At 41.1% G+C, this 12,809-nt stretch overlaps 1 protein-coding gene across 1 annotated transcript in view; it reads left to right on the plus strand.

Annotated features, from left to right (window-relative positions):
* DGKE (diacylglycerol kinase epsilon) overlaps positions 1-12,809 on the plus strand; it is a 161,874-nt gene that overhangs the window by 75,803 nt on the left and 73,262 nt on the right. The window contains exons 7-8 of the mRNA XM_086930872.1: positions 3,051-3,164; positions 12,122-12,193. Of these exons, the coding sequence (XP_086786998.1) occupies positions 3,051-3,164; positions 12,122-12,193 (186 nt within the window). The remainder of the gene's footprint in view (positions 1-3,050; positions 3,165-12,121; positions 12,194-12,809) is intronic.

Below are 12,809 nucleotides of genomic sequence, written 5' to 3' on the forward strand. Positions count from 1 at the left end.
AGCTGGATAATTTCTACCATAGCCTTCTGGAGGTTGCCGGTGTCCAGACTAAAATCTAAATGCATGCATACATATTTCAGGGCAGTCATAATTGAAACAACTTCGTACTAACGAGATAAGCCAAGAAGGTAGAGAGGTTATGCTGGTTTTACCAACAGTTATACGACACAGAGCCAACCAGTCCAGACTGAATAAAGGCATATGTCCTAACAAGTAACTTAGATAAATTATCTCCGGAGCAAGTTGAGCACCCAGACCTGCTAATTACGAAAGAGGAAGTAATACACTGATTGAGGGCCTAAAAACCGCTAAAACACTGGGCCCTGGCTGATTTAATCATGTAGGAAAACATTCTGGCCACAATTCCTGGATGTAATAACCACATTGCTCTATTCCTTCACTACCCAGGGTAGGGTTTCTCCCTCTATGGCAGAGGTGAGAGTCACAGTACTACCTATACTGCTAAGAATGTGCGGAATATGGTCTTTATAGGCCAGTTTTTCTTTCTGAACTTAGCGGCGAAGATCTGTAGAAAGATTTTGTTGAACATTATCCTGCATCACCAGGTACTCTCTAATAGCTCTGACTTCATGGACTGATGCTGGATGAGTAACAACACCAGGAAAGTGCTGCACATGATTGAAAAAGCAGCCAAACCCAAAGGCGAGTCAAAACTCAATGGGCTAGATTTGAGCTTTCCTACAGAGGTGATGGAGGCAAGCAGGTTTGGTCACAATTTTATGAGTGTGATTTGGGTAGAATAGGTAGAACCTAAACAAGTCAACACTACATATTCAGAAAGGGTGATGATTAGAAGGGGGACAAGGCAGAGATCACCCCTTTCACCTCCCATTGATGCTCTATATTTGCTGGCACAAAGAACGTTTGTTACCACTGTAGTAAAAGGGATTAAAATGGGACTGAATTCCTTTGCATTAACAATGTTTGCAGACCATATTCTCTACTGCTTGTCAGAGATGAATCTCAGTCTGTAAAATGAATGTTTCCAAATCGAAAGCTCTAAGCTTTATAGGCTCCCCAAAACATGCAGCTGCCTGAAGGGGTTCATCCACCAGTTCCAATGGAGCACAATATCTTTAACATATCTGTGTGTTTATCTTGCATCCACTTTGTAGGGTATTTTTTGCGGTGAACTTTTTACTTTTTCAAGAATTTAAACTAAAAGGTTAATAATAATAATAAAGGAGTTTATAAAGCGCCTGGTGACGCCATCCCGGCGTGTCCCCGCGCTGTGGAGAGAGCAGCAGGAGAAAGTGAGAGACCTATAGGGTATAAAGGTGGGTTTTTAAGAGTTTCCTAAATATTGTCTCAGTCTCTGCAAGTCTGATGTTCAGTGGGAGAGAGTTCCAATTTTTGGCCGCCAGCGCGCTAAAGGAGCGCCCTCCCATTCTGGCCTTGTTTATCCGGGGGGCTTTAAGAAGACCAATTCCCCTGGAGCGAAGTGCTCTGTTGGGTACGTAGGGGATAGCAAGATTCTTCAGGTATTCAGGGGCTTTCTGAGAGGTTATCCTGTAACATATTAGGAGCGCTTTGAACAGGATCCTCTTTTTTATAGGGAGCCAATGAAGAGCAGCCAAGGTGGGCTTAAAGGCAGTTCTTTTGGGTAGTCTGAGGACTAGCCGCGCTGCCGTGTTCTGGAGGACCTGCAGCTTTCTGATGTTCTTCTCTGTAGTCCCTAAGAGTAGCACATTACCGTAATCGATACGGGAGGTGACTAGAGCTTGGGTCATCGTGCGTCTGGCCTCTAAAGGAAGAAGGTCCAGAGTACGGTTTAAGGTCTTCAGCACCCCAAAGCATTTCCCTACTAGCTTATGGACGTGGCTATCAAAGGAAAGCTTGGGATCGACCCATACACCCAAGTTCTTTGCTTCCTTGCAAGGAGAAGGTAGAGGGCCTAAACAAGGAGGCCACCAGTCCTGAGTCCAACTAGCCGTGTTTCCCCCTATCACAAGAACCTCTGTTTTAGAGCCATTGAGCTTCAGGCAGTGTTGGTTCATCCAGCCTGCAAGCTCCTGCATGCAAGTTTTAAAGTTTGCGGCTGCTAAGGTGGGTGCCTGGGATAGGGAGATGAGGAGTTGGGTATCGTCGGCGTAGGATACTAATTTTATGCCGTACGATTGGACCACATCCGCCAGCGGGGCCATATAAAGGTTAAACAGGGTGGGGCTCAGGGCAGAGCCCTGAGGCACCCCCTGTTCTAGGGCAATGCTGTCTGAGAGGAGATTTCCTCTCTGAACCTGGAAGCTGCGATCTATGAGGAAGGCTTTGAGCCATCCGAGTGCAGCCTTGGTGACCCCAGCCTGGTTTAGACACTGTAGCAAGATGGAGTGAGCTACAGTGTCAAACGCAGCACTGAGGTCCAGCATAATGAGTGCCATCGTATGACCCTCGTCAGCTCCTGCCCGTAGAGTTTCAATCGCTCTCAGGAGGGCTGTCTCAGTGGAGTAGTTAGTCCGGAAACCAGACTGGGAGCTGTGCAGGGATTTATTAGCTTCTAAGTGAGCCATGAGTTGTTTATTGGCAATTTTTTCGGCCACTTTAGCACAATATGCACCGCTGTTTGATTAGTCACATCACGTCCCTCAAAATGATGGCCTTTCGAGGATTTCTTTTCCTCTTCCAGGCAAATGAGGTTACTTTCTGTCAGTGAATATTGTATTGTGATCTTTATCGCGTTATGGCTCCACAGTTTAATATCTTGAATTAAGCATTTTGGGAGTTGTAATAGTCTTGACTTGTAGTAGTTTTAAATAACTGGAATTAATGTGGTAAAAGTGTATGTTTTGATATGTTTTCGAGCTGTAAAACTCATAACATTGCATATTTCCCCTCAAAAATGACTGCAGACTTGTAATGCAGATGTGGGCACAAATAGGATTACAGACCCAATTACTGTGAGAGTCAAGTCTGTGTCATTGGAAAAACCATGCTTCAGTTCACATGATTTTATTATCATTTATTTAATTTGATTTTCAAAGGCAGCGCTGATATAAACATATTTTTTATCTGTTTTCTGTCTGTTTCTACAGGTGTTAAACATGAACAACTATTTCTCTGTCGGTCCTGATGCACTCATGGCCTTGAACTTCCATGCCCATCGTGAAAAGGCTCCTTCATTGTTTTCTAACAGACTTCTTAATAAGGTGGGTTGATCACATTTGTTATGCCTGGCACAGAGGAAAGTAAATGTAATAGCTATAGTTTGAATGGGTGAATGATTAACCTGTGTGAATTTAGGAGTAAAATAAAATGTGAACGCCTCCCCCTGACACTGATAACTTTTGGTTTGTTTATTTGGTGAGTGCATGACATCAATAAAAATTGTCATTTCTGCCCATGTAAATATGTTCTCAGTTATTTCTCATTTTATTATTTTCACTGTTTTACCAATTTTATATCTGCTGATATAAGGCATTTGTTTTTTAGATGACTACCCCCGTATTATGCATTATTTAGAAATAATTTCAATATTTAAATTTACACTTATGTGTAGTGGTTATATATGAACTTATACAAATATTAATTGCACATGTCCGTAAATACTTTGAATTCTACTGTCCTGCTTCTGTTGTTTAAATAAGCACTCCCATATTCAGGTTTTACCAATCCTTTCCCTCACACCAACCTCTTAGGGATCTACTTTAAATCCTTCTGTATAATAGGGAGGAAAAAGTTTACAGTGATGCCCTTCTGCAACCATAGCACCATTATACCCCTCACAGAAATGTAAACGGAAATTTCAGGTTCAGCAATGCATCACTGATAACATGTTCACACCTTCACATTTGTTTAATGTGATAGAGAAGTCGGCTTATTGATGTTGCAGGAAAGGGCCTTCTGCAGGACCCTGAAGGTAATGTGCTCTTAGAAGGACCTTCAGCTCAACAATTGTAAGTATATGTACTTTAGCGCTAAATTGCACCTCCCCTGTACCTAAAGGAAAATGAAAATATAGGTAGGGTGGGAGACAGATTTGTTAAACTGGGGACTGTGAGGGTGCCTCTTCTGGTGCTTCTATAGTTAAATACTTTCTATATGTGTTATCTCTTATTGAAACTCTCTGCTTTCTTAGAACAAACACTGCTAATTCAGACACTTGTCTCGATTCATAGAAATAGCTCTTTCCTACATTGTATCACTCCTACCTACTGGTACTGCCTCAAATATGCACATCGTGAAATGCTTATTCTGTGAGTAAGAGCTAGTAGAGCAGGGGAGCATATCTGAATGCTTATAAAAAAAGCAAGTTTAGCTAGCGATCCCTTGACTTAGGTCATTGTATACATGTTAATAATCATAGGAACGTAACAGGAAAGGATATTGTAAAATGAACACAATATAAATTATGCAACTCCAGATACTAGGTAACTGTGGATTTATATGGCATCAGTCACTCTTAAAAAGAGCAACAGGAAATGCTGAGGCTTTTATGTGAAGAAGGGAAAAAGATATGGTGTGCTATTATGAATATCATCATTTGTCATTTTATATAAGGAAAAAGTAATACCATATCAGGGTCTCCTACCTTTACCTAAGAACCATGACTTCTGCCCCATTACGTTTACCAAACATTAATTCCCCTTATCGTTAATGCTACACTCATCATTTTACCCTGTGCAGTTGGACTTTGAGTTCAAAGGTAATTAAAACAATTTCATAAAATACACATAAGCTAGAATAAGTTTAATTTTTTATGTTAATGTAATCTATTGACTTTCGAAATGGTAAATTTTAGGGATATGGTAAGAGTTGCAGTTAGGTGTTTATGTATTTATTTTTAGCAGTTTACTTGTCTATAGTGCAAACTAGGCCCAGTGGACGTCAAAGGGATCTATAAAGGTACATCTTATAATTTGTGGCCAACATAATAAGCTAATCTAAATACAGAATATAATAATCTAATCATTTACCCACAGCGGTCAAGGTTTTAAAGCTCTGTGCGCACTAGCTCAATAATTCTAATCCTGTCACACCTATCCCTATCCTCAACTCCCAGTGGTCCACCACTGTAAGCCCACCTAATCTTAAACATATATACAATGGAAGGAGCGTATGAATCATATGTCACATTTATCAATCAATTATTATACATTATAGCAACTAATCCAATTCACAGAATATAATAACATTTGATTGTAGAGGCCCAACTACTTTTATAATAAATTAGATGATAATGTTCTGTAGCAAATGCTCCACCTAATAAGGGTGCCAGCTTTTAAACAAAAATCATCAGCTAACAACAACCTTAGATTCTAGAATGCTGCCTTTCAAGCTTTCAAGAACTGCCTCCTTCAAAACTCCTTGATATTCAGTGAGTAAGGGGGCACAGGAGCAGCAGATGTTGTCATTCTTTTTTAAATGTGATATAGGGTGTAGTGGTATCTAAAACCTAAATGCAATCAGAGTTTTTGTTAAGTTTAGAGTTACGATTTGAGTTAACATGCTACAGGGTTAGGGTTCTAGGTCGGGTTAACCTACAAACACCTTGCAGGATTCTAGGGTTATATGTCCTATCTAAGAAGCCTACTATTGAATTAAGGAATTTCATTCAATCAAGAAACCGCCACCGTCATGAAGTCCATCCACACCTACTCCAGAGGACTGCACCACTTCAGTGCCATGCTTAAACCCCTTCAGTACACCTCCACCTCTTCTGTGAAGAAAGCCTCAGCAGACCCTTCAACACTTGCCAACTGCATACTGATCTCCCTGTTACTTTTCCCTGCCAAAGGCTTAGATAAAATCATCAAGAGATGCCTGACCGAATACCTCAATAACCACTGACTCTTTGACATCAATCTGTCTGGTCTCAGACCCAATCACAGCACAGAACCTGCCCTTATTGTCGCGTCAAATGACAACCACATAACTCCAGATGGACGAGACATGGCAGCCCTCATCCTCCTGGAAGTCTGTAAAGCATTTTACATGGTTTCCCACCCATCCCTATCCAATGCCTACGTGACATTGGAATCCAAGTGCACTCACTCCAATGGATTTGCTTCTTCCTGGCTGGAAAGGCTCAGTTAGTCAACCTGGCATTGTACACCTTGGACACCCTCAACCTCATCTACAGTGTTCTGCAAAGTTCCCCCTTAAGCCCGAATCTCTTCAAAGCATACATGATCCCTCTAGCTAGCATGATCCGCTCTCACAACATCACCGTCCTCTCCTACGCAGACATGCAATAATTCTCTCCTTCATGAACAAGACAGCCAGTACCCTGCTCAAGTACAATGCCTGTCTGAAATTGCCAACTGGATGAAGACCAACTGTCCGAAGCTAGACACCAAGGCAGAAATTGTGATCTTCAGGAAGAGCACTTCCTGGTGGGAATCCACCTGGTGGCCAACAGAACCATGATGTACACCCACCCGCACCACCCACACCAGTCATTGACTGATAACTCAACATGGTCTCCCAAGTCAATGCATTCACGCCTCATGCTTCCATACCCTGGAGATGCTGAGGAAGATTTCCAAATGACTTCTAAAAGTACCTGGAACACCATCACGCACACACAAGCAAGATGGAATACAGGTACACCCTCTATGCTGGTGATCAACAAAAAACTCAGCAGAAGGCTGCAGACTATTGAGTACTCATCGGCCAGAAAAACTTAACCTCCCACGCCGCACTCACACCACAACTGAAGGAGCTCCAGTGGCTCCCCATACACAAACAAGCACAATTCAAACTCTGCAATCACACTTTCACTACAATACGCTGGCGCAGCATATCTCAGCAACTACTTTCACAAACCTTCCAGACGCCTCTATTCATCTGGACTTGTACTTGCACTCATTCAATAACCAGATCGAACAGTCAAGCCTTCTCCTATGTTACTCCTAAAGTGTGTAACGACTTGCTGGTACACATAGGAGCCTACTCCTCACTTGTTGAATTCCTATTTGAGGCCCTAGGTTTAGTTAGACTCGCACCTGCCCAGCCCAGGATACCCTCCCCAGTCATAGTGTGCTCTACAAATCTGCATAACAACATAACTGAATTTAAATACTAACAACACAGTAGGGAGGTTCTTAGTCTCTCCATTGTGCCATCTCAAATGGATATAAGTTCAATCAGGCTTGTTCTTATTGAGCAGGCATTATCACACCTGACATGAAGGGTAACAAGACTTTAATGTTTCACATCAGATCTTTAATATGTGAGGGATGATCCAGTTAACCATCAATACCAACTATCCTAGCAATAGGTCATGCATAAAAGTGTCCTTTCTCTGCATTGGGCAGTAAACCTAATTCAAAACATACTCTCTAATTGTTACCGTTTATGTTTTGCCTCCTTCACGAAGAAATATGTCACTAGTGAAAATGACACCGAATTGTATTCCTATAGGGCATCTTTTGTTTGACAAAACAAGCTTTTCCAATCTGTGGTATACTTTATATGGGTATACCATTACCTACCCCCTCCTGAAGGACTGCCAGGACATCACAGACACATATTTTGTTTTGCCCGTTCCTTTGGATACAGTGCAGTTGGTTAGTTTCCCTAGTTTGCAGTGCAGTGTTACAAGCTAGTACTCCTGCAATGTAATGTTCATGTCCCATAAAAGCAGTTCCTTGGTTTAGTGTCCTCTAATAGTGTCCTCATGAGGCCGTGCACAGTATTTGCTAGTGCCCCTAAGATGCAGTTCAATGTGCTGGTTTATTGTCCATACAATTCATTGCATTATGGTGGGATAGTATCTGTAGGAGGCAATGTGATGTGTCTTGTTATTTCCTGTAATTTTCGCTGTGGTGGGCTACGGGCCCTATGATGCTACTGGTCCTATGATGCAGTACACTGGTCTGTTATGAATAGATATATTGTACACTAATAAAGCATATTATTTACTGCACAGTATTTAGACTTCTTATTTTGTGATATGTGCTATATCGACTGTGCTTTTATGATTATTAATTAATTATCAAATAAATATTAAATATAAAAACGTTACTGCATACTCTCTCGAAACAATAGGGGACCTCTTTCCGGGAGGACATGTGTTTTCCAGAACAGAAAAAGAGCGGTTTAACTTTCATGGACCAATATGTGTTCAGCAGGCTCTGCAGAACTCTGCGTTGCGTACATCACAGAATTCCCTCTGGAACCACAAATTACCCACAGCTAACATTGTTCATCACATGAAAAGGGGGCGAACAACTCATATCCGAGTTATATTGTGTCAGTATGGCCTTGGTCCCTAGTAGAGACACTAAGATCTGGGAAGCATGGGAACCGGATCTGAAGCACACAATACAAGACTCACACTGCGAGTATTGTTGCACCCTGACCAAAGAGGTCTCACTTAATAGTAAACACAAGCTGATACATTTTGAATTTCTATGGAGAGCCTACATGTCTCCAGAGAAAATTCACAGGGTTGACCACAATAGGCCACACACTTGTCCCAAGTATGATGCACACCACGCTGATTCTGCTCACATGATTCGGAATTGTGTAAAAAAAGGATGCTACTGGAGGGCCATTTTCACTCTTTTATCTAAGATGAAACTACACACTATAGCCCCTGCACCTGCAATAGCTCTGCTGGGATACGTACGAGAGATCCCTAAGCAAATACGCAAATTCACATATATCGCACTGCAGTTGGTTAAAAGAGAGATAGCACTGCACAAGGGGTGAAAAGTTACCCCTACTACTAAGGCCCGGCTCAATATTCTGGTATACTATAATACGAAGAGTGAACTGTTTGCCATGACTCCGCCCTTGTCGCCCAGGCCTCGGGACATCTGGGAGCCACTTAAGTGCTACTTGTTGGAAGTTGGCTCGCCCCCCCCTGCCGCAGCAGTCTGCAGGTATAGTGCCTGCAGGGGTGGGTTAGGCCACTGTGACTGTTTCCGATGCCCTAAACATCTCTAAAATGCAGGAGGTGGGCCACGACTCTTGGAATAAAGGGACGATTGCAGGATGATTAAATGTTGATTTAGTAAAGAAATGTGTATGTTACCCCGGATATCAATGTGCGTTATGTACTTGACCATTCCTCTACATAATATGTATTTGTAATATTGCAATGAGTAATTAATATGCAGTCTTCTTGTTGTACAAATGCAAAAAACAAAAGAGGGACCCTGAAGCCTAAAGAGGATAAAGGGAGGGGGAACAACCCACCAGGGCAAAATATATATGGAACAACATGAAAAAGGGAGTTCCCAATTATATAAAGGACCAAAAAATTCCAATAATAAATAGAAAGCGCCCACAGAACAGCTAAATATTTTTCAATTGTGTATTCTCTTATTTATTTTCATAGAAAAATAAATCAAGTTTAAATAATAGAGAGCAATACATACTTCATTTCATATAAATACATATCAAATAGTGCATCATCAGCCCAGGGACACGGAGAGCAATAGAAAATGGCACCCAAATCAATCACGTATTCTTTCAACTACTGACTCATTCTCAAACCATTACATCCATACCAACTCAATCAACTACCACATTTCATCAGGCAAACGAGAGAAGCGCCGACGCACATTTCGGAACAGTGCAAAATGGGGAATTCCTTCATCAGGGTGCATATCACCAATGTAATGGTTAGCACGGTCTCTTAAGATCCGACGACAACACAATATGAAAGAGTCCCAATCATTAATCAGGGCAGGGAAAGCATATCCTAAGGCCTAGGAAATGGCAGCTTCCTGTCAGGCTTCAAATTGATCAAAAAACACAGGTGAAACACACGCGATATCCTGAGGTTGATAGCGAGGGAGCGCAATTGAAGGTAGACATTTGAGAGAATCTGAATTTATAGTAGATCTATCAGGGTGGGCCAGGATACCGTTAATATCTCGTCCGAATGTATGGTGGACGCAATGTTGAGAATCAGGACCTCAAAACCGGGGCAGCAGGCCTGAAAACAGGACGCAGGGCAACTGTAGTGCTCAAGTGAGAGATGGGTTATTCCTGGCCCCCGGAGGTCTGGGTGTCGGACTAATATGGCGTATACAGTGAGGTTTACGGCCGGCGTGAGAGGACCCTATTTGCTTCATCCTACCTCCCTGACTCTGGCGGATCCTGTGACGGCGTCTCCTACTTGAGCGCTACAGTCGCCCTGCGTCCTATTTTCAGGCTTGCTGCCCCGGTTCTGAGGTCCTGATTCTCAACATTGCGTCCACCATACATTCGGATGAGATATTAACGGTATCCTGACCGACCCTGATCGATCTACTATAAATTTAGATTCTCTCAAATGTCTACCTTCAATTGCGCTCCCTCGCTATCAACCTCAGGATATCGCCTGTGTTTCACCTGTGTTTTTTTCCCAATTTGAAGCCTGATAGGAAGCTGCCATTTCCTAGGCCTTAGGGTACGCTTTCCCTGCCCTGATTAATGATTGGGACTCTTTCATATCGTGTTGTCCTCGGATCTTGAGAGACCGTGCTAACCATTACATTGATGATATGCGCCCTGATGAAGGAATTCCCCATTTTGGCACTTTTCTGAAACACGCGTCAGCACTTCTCTCGTTTGCCTGATGAAATGTGGTAGTTGATTGAGTTGGTATGGATGTAATGGTTTGAGAATGAGTCAGTTGTTGATAGAATGAGTGATTGATTTGGGTGCCATTTTTTATTGCTCTCCGTGTCCCTGGGCTGATGTTGCACTATTTGATATGTATTTATATGAAATGAAGTATGTATTGCTCTCTATTATTTAAACTTGATGTATTTTTCTATGAAAATAAATAAGAGAATAAATATTTGAAAAATATTTAGCTGTTCTGTGGGCGCTTTCTATTTATTATTGGAATTTTTTGGTCCTTTATATAATTGGGAACTCCCTTTTTCATGTTGTTCCATATGTCTTCTTATTGTACAACATTGTAAAAATGGAAAATAAAGTTAAAAAAAAAATAATAATAAAAACGTTACTACTGCGAGCACTGCATCACAAGAATTGCGGAGAAGGCATATCCTAATGGTGTATTACTCACTTACACCATGTAATACATGACTTTATCTAGAACACCAGAAAAATTATCCTCTTCTGTCTTGTACATATACTTTTACATAAAGTCCCCCTTGTGCATCCAGAATAGCAGTGTTATTTTGGGCCAGATGTAGGTAGCCCTTTACCGATCGGAATCGGCCGAAAATACCGATTTTTGGCCGTTTCCGATCGGTAAAGGGCTATTGAGATGTAGGGGCACATTTTCGGTAATTTTACCGAATCGGTATCATTACCGAATCGGTAATTTTACCGATTCGGTAATATGTACCGAATCGGTAAAATAATTACCGATTTGGTAATATTTACTGATTCGGTAAAATTACCGAAAATGCAATGTAGGTAGGCAATGTACCTTCTGCACATGGCTTACAGAATCGGTATTTTACCATGGAATACAAATCCATGGTAAAATACCGATTCCGGTGTGCATGCACATGTGTGCATGCACACCTATGTCATGTGACAGGCAGACCTGCCCTTAGGGCAGGTATGCCTGCCACATGGCACCTGTGCCTGTTTTGGGGGTGCCAGAGGGTGTCAAAGTGACACCCCCTGCACCCTTGTGAATTCTTTAATTACCGATTCGGTAAATACCGAATCGGTAATGCCTAATCATTCCTATGGGCTTCAAAGCCCATTGGAATGAATGGGCATTACCGATTCGGTATTTACCAAATCGGTAATTAAAGAATTGTTAAGGATTCGGTAACTAATCCAGATGTTGGGACCTACATACCATTTACCGATTTTGAAATACCGAATCGGTAGGATTCGGTATTTCAAAATCGGTAAATGGGATTTACCTACATCGGGCCCTTTGTCTATATAGCTATTATCCAACACCAAAGGTTTATTTTTTAGTAACATATGTATGTTATTATTATTTGATATTGCATTTTGTAGTGTGCTAACTTGCTAAAGTTCCTAAACGTTACAATGGTTACTTAAAGGTTCTATCAAATAGACATGTATATTCCAGGCGTTAGAGTTGCAGAGAAAAGATTATTCTACTGCATCTAGAAAGAGAGCAAGATCTAGCTAATTTATTTTCATACTATAATGATGTAAACCTACTAGAGATGCAAACTGTTTACCTTATAAAATGTTTCCTTAGGCGGTGTATTTGTTCTACGGAACCAAAGATTGTTTAATACAAGAATGCAAGGATCTTAATAAAAAAGTTGAGGTAAGCGATCAGCTTTCTGTATGATTCTTACCTTTAATGTGTATATCTTATTCTCCAAGTATGTTTTTTATCGTTTTAACTTAAAATGTTTTTCTTAGGATTTTCATACAGAAAAGTTCTAAACAATTCGGCATTACAGTTGTGACTTAAATGCTAATGATAATGATAATAAATGAAGTTGTTGCATCATAGTTATCATTTATGTATTATTTGTAAAGTTTTTGTTTGCATCTCTCAAGCGATGAATACCTCTTGCGGTGGGTTAGGTTTGTATGTTTTGTTATAAACTATCATCTATAAAAACCTGATGTACTGTGTAAAAGTGTAGGAAGCACAAATATTTTAAGAAATCATGAAGAAGAACATCCAGGAACAATTAAGTAGCTGCAAATCAGAAGATTATGAGGACGAGTGAGTAGTTAGACTATTTAACTGGTATCATTGGTTATTTATATTCACCTTATAGTAAGGCCCCATGCAACTGATGCGTACGTTATAGGGAAGGAGAAGGAGCATGAAGTGTATAGTGAGTAGGAATAACTTCTATTTCGTTACCTAGGGCAGCAGCTTTTAACCTTTTGAGGTCTGTGGACACCCCCTTAATCATTACTGGAAT

This window comes from Lissotriton vulgaris, chromosome 7 (genome assembly GCF_964263255.1).
Source record: "Lissotriton vulgaris chromosome 7, aLisVul1.2, whole genome shotgun sequence".
NCBI classification, from domain to species: Eukaryota; Metazoa; Chordata; class Amphibia; order Caudata; family Salamandridae; genus Lissotriton; species Lissotriton vulgaris.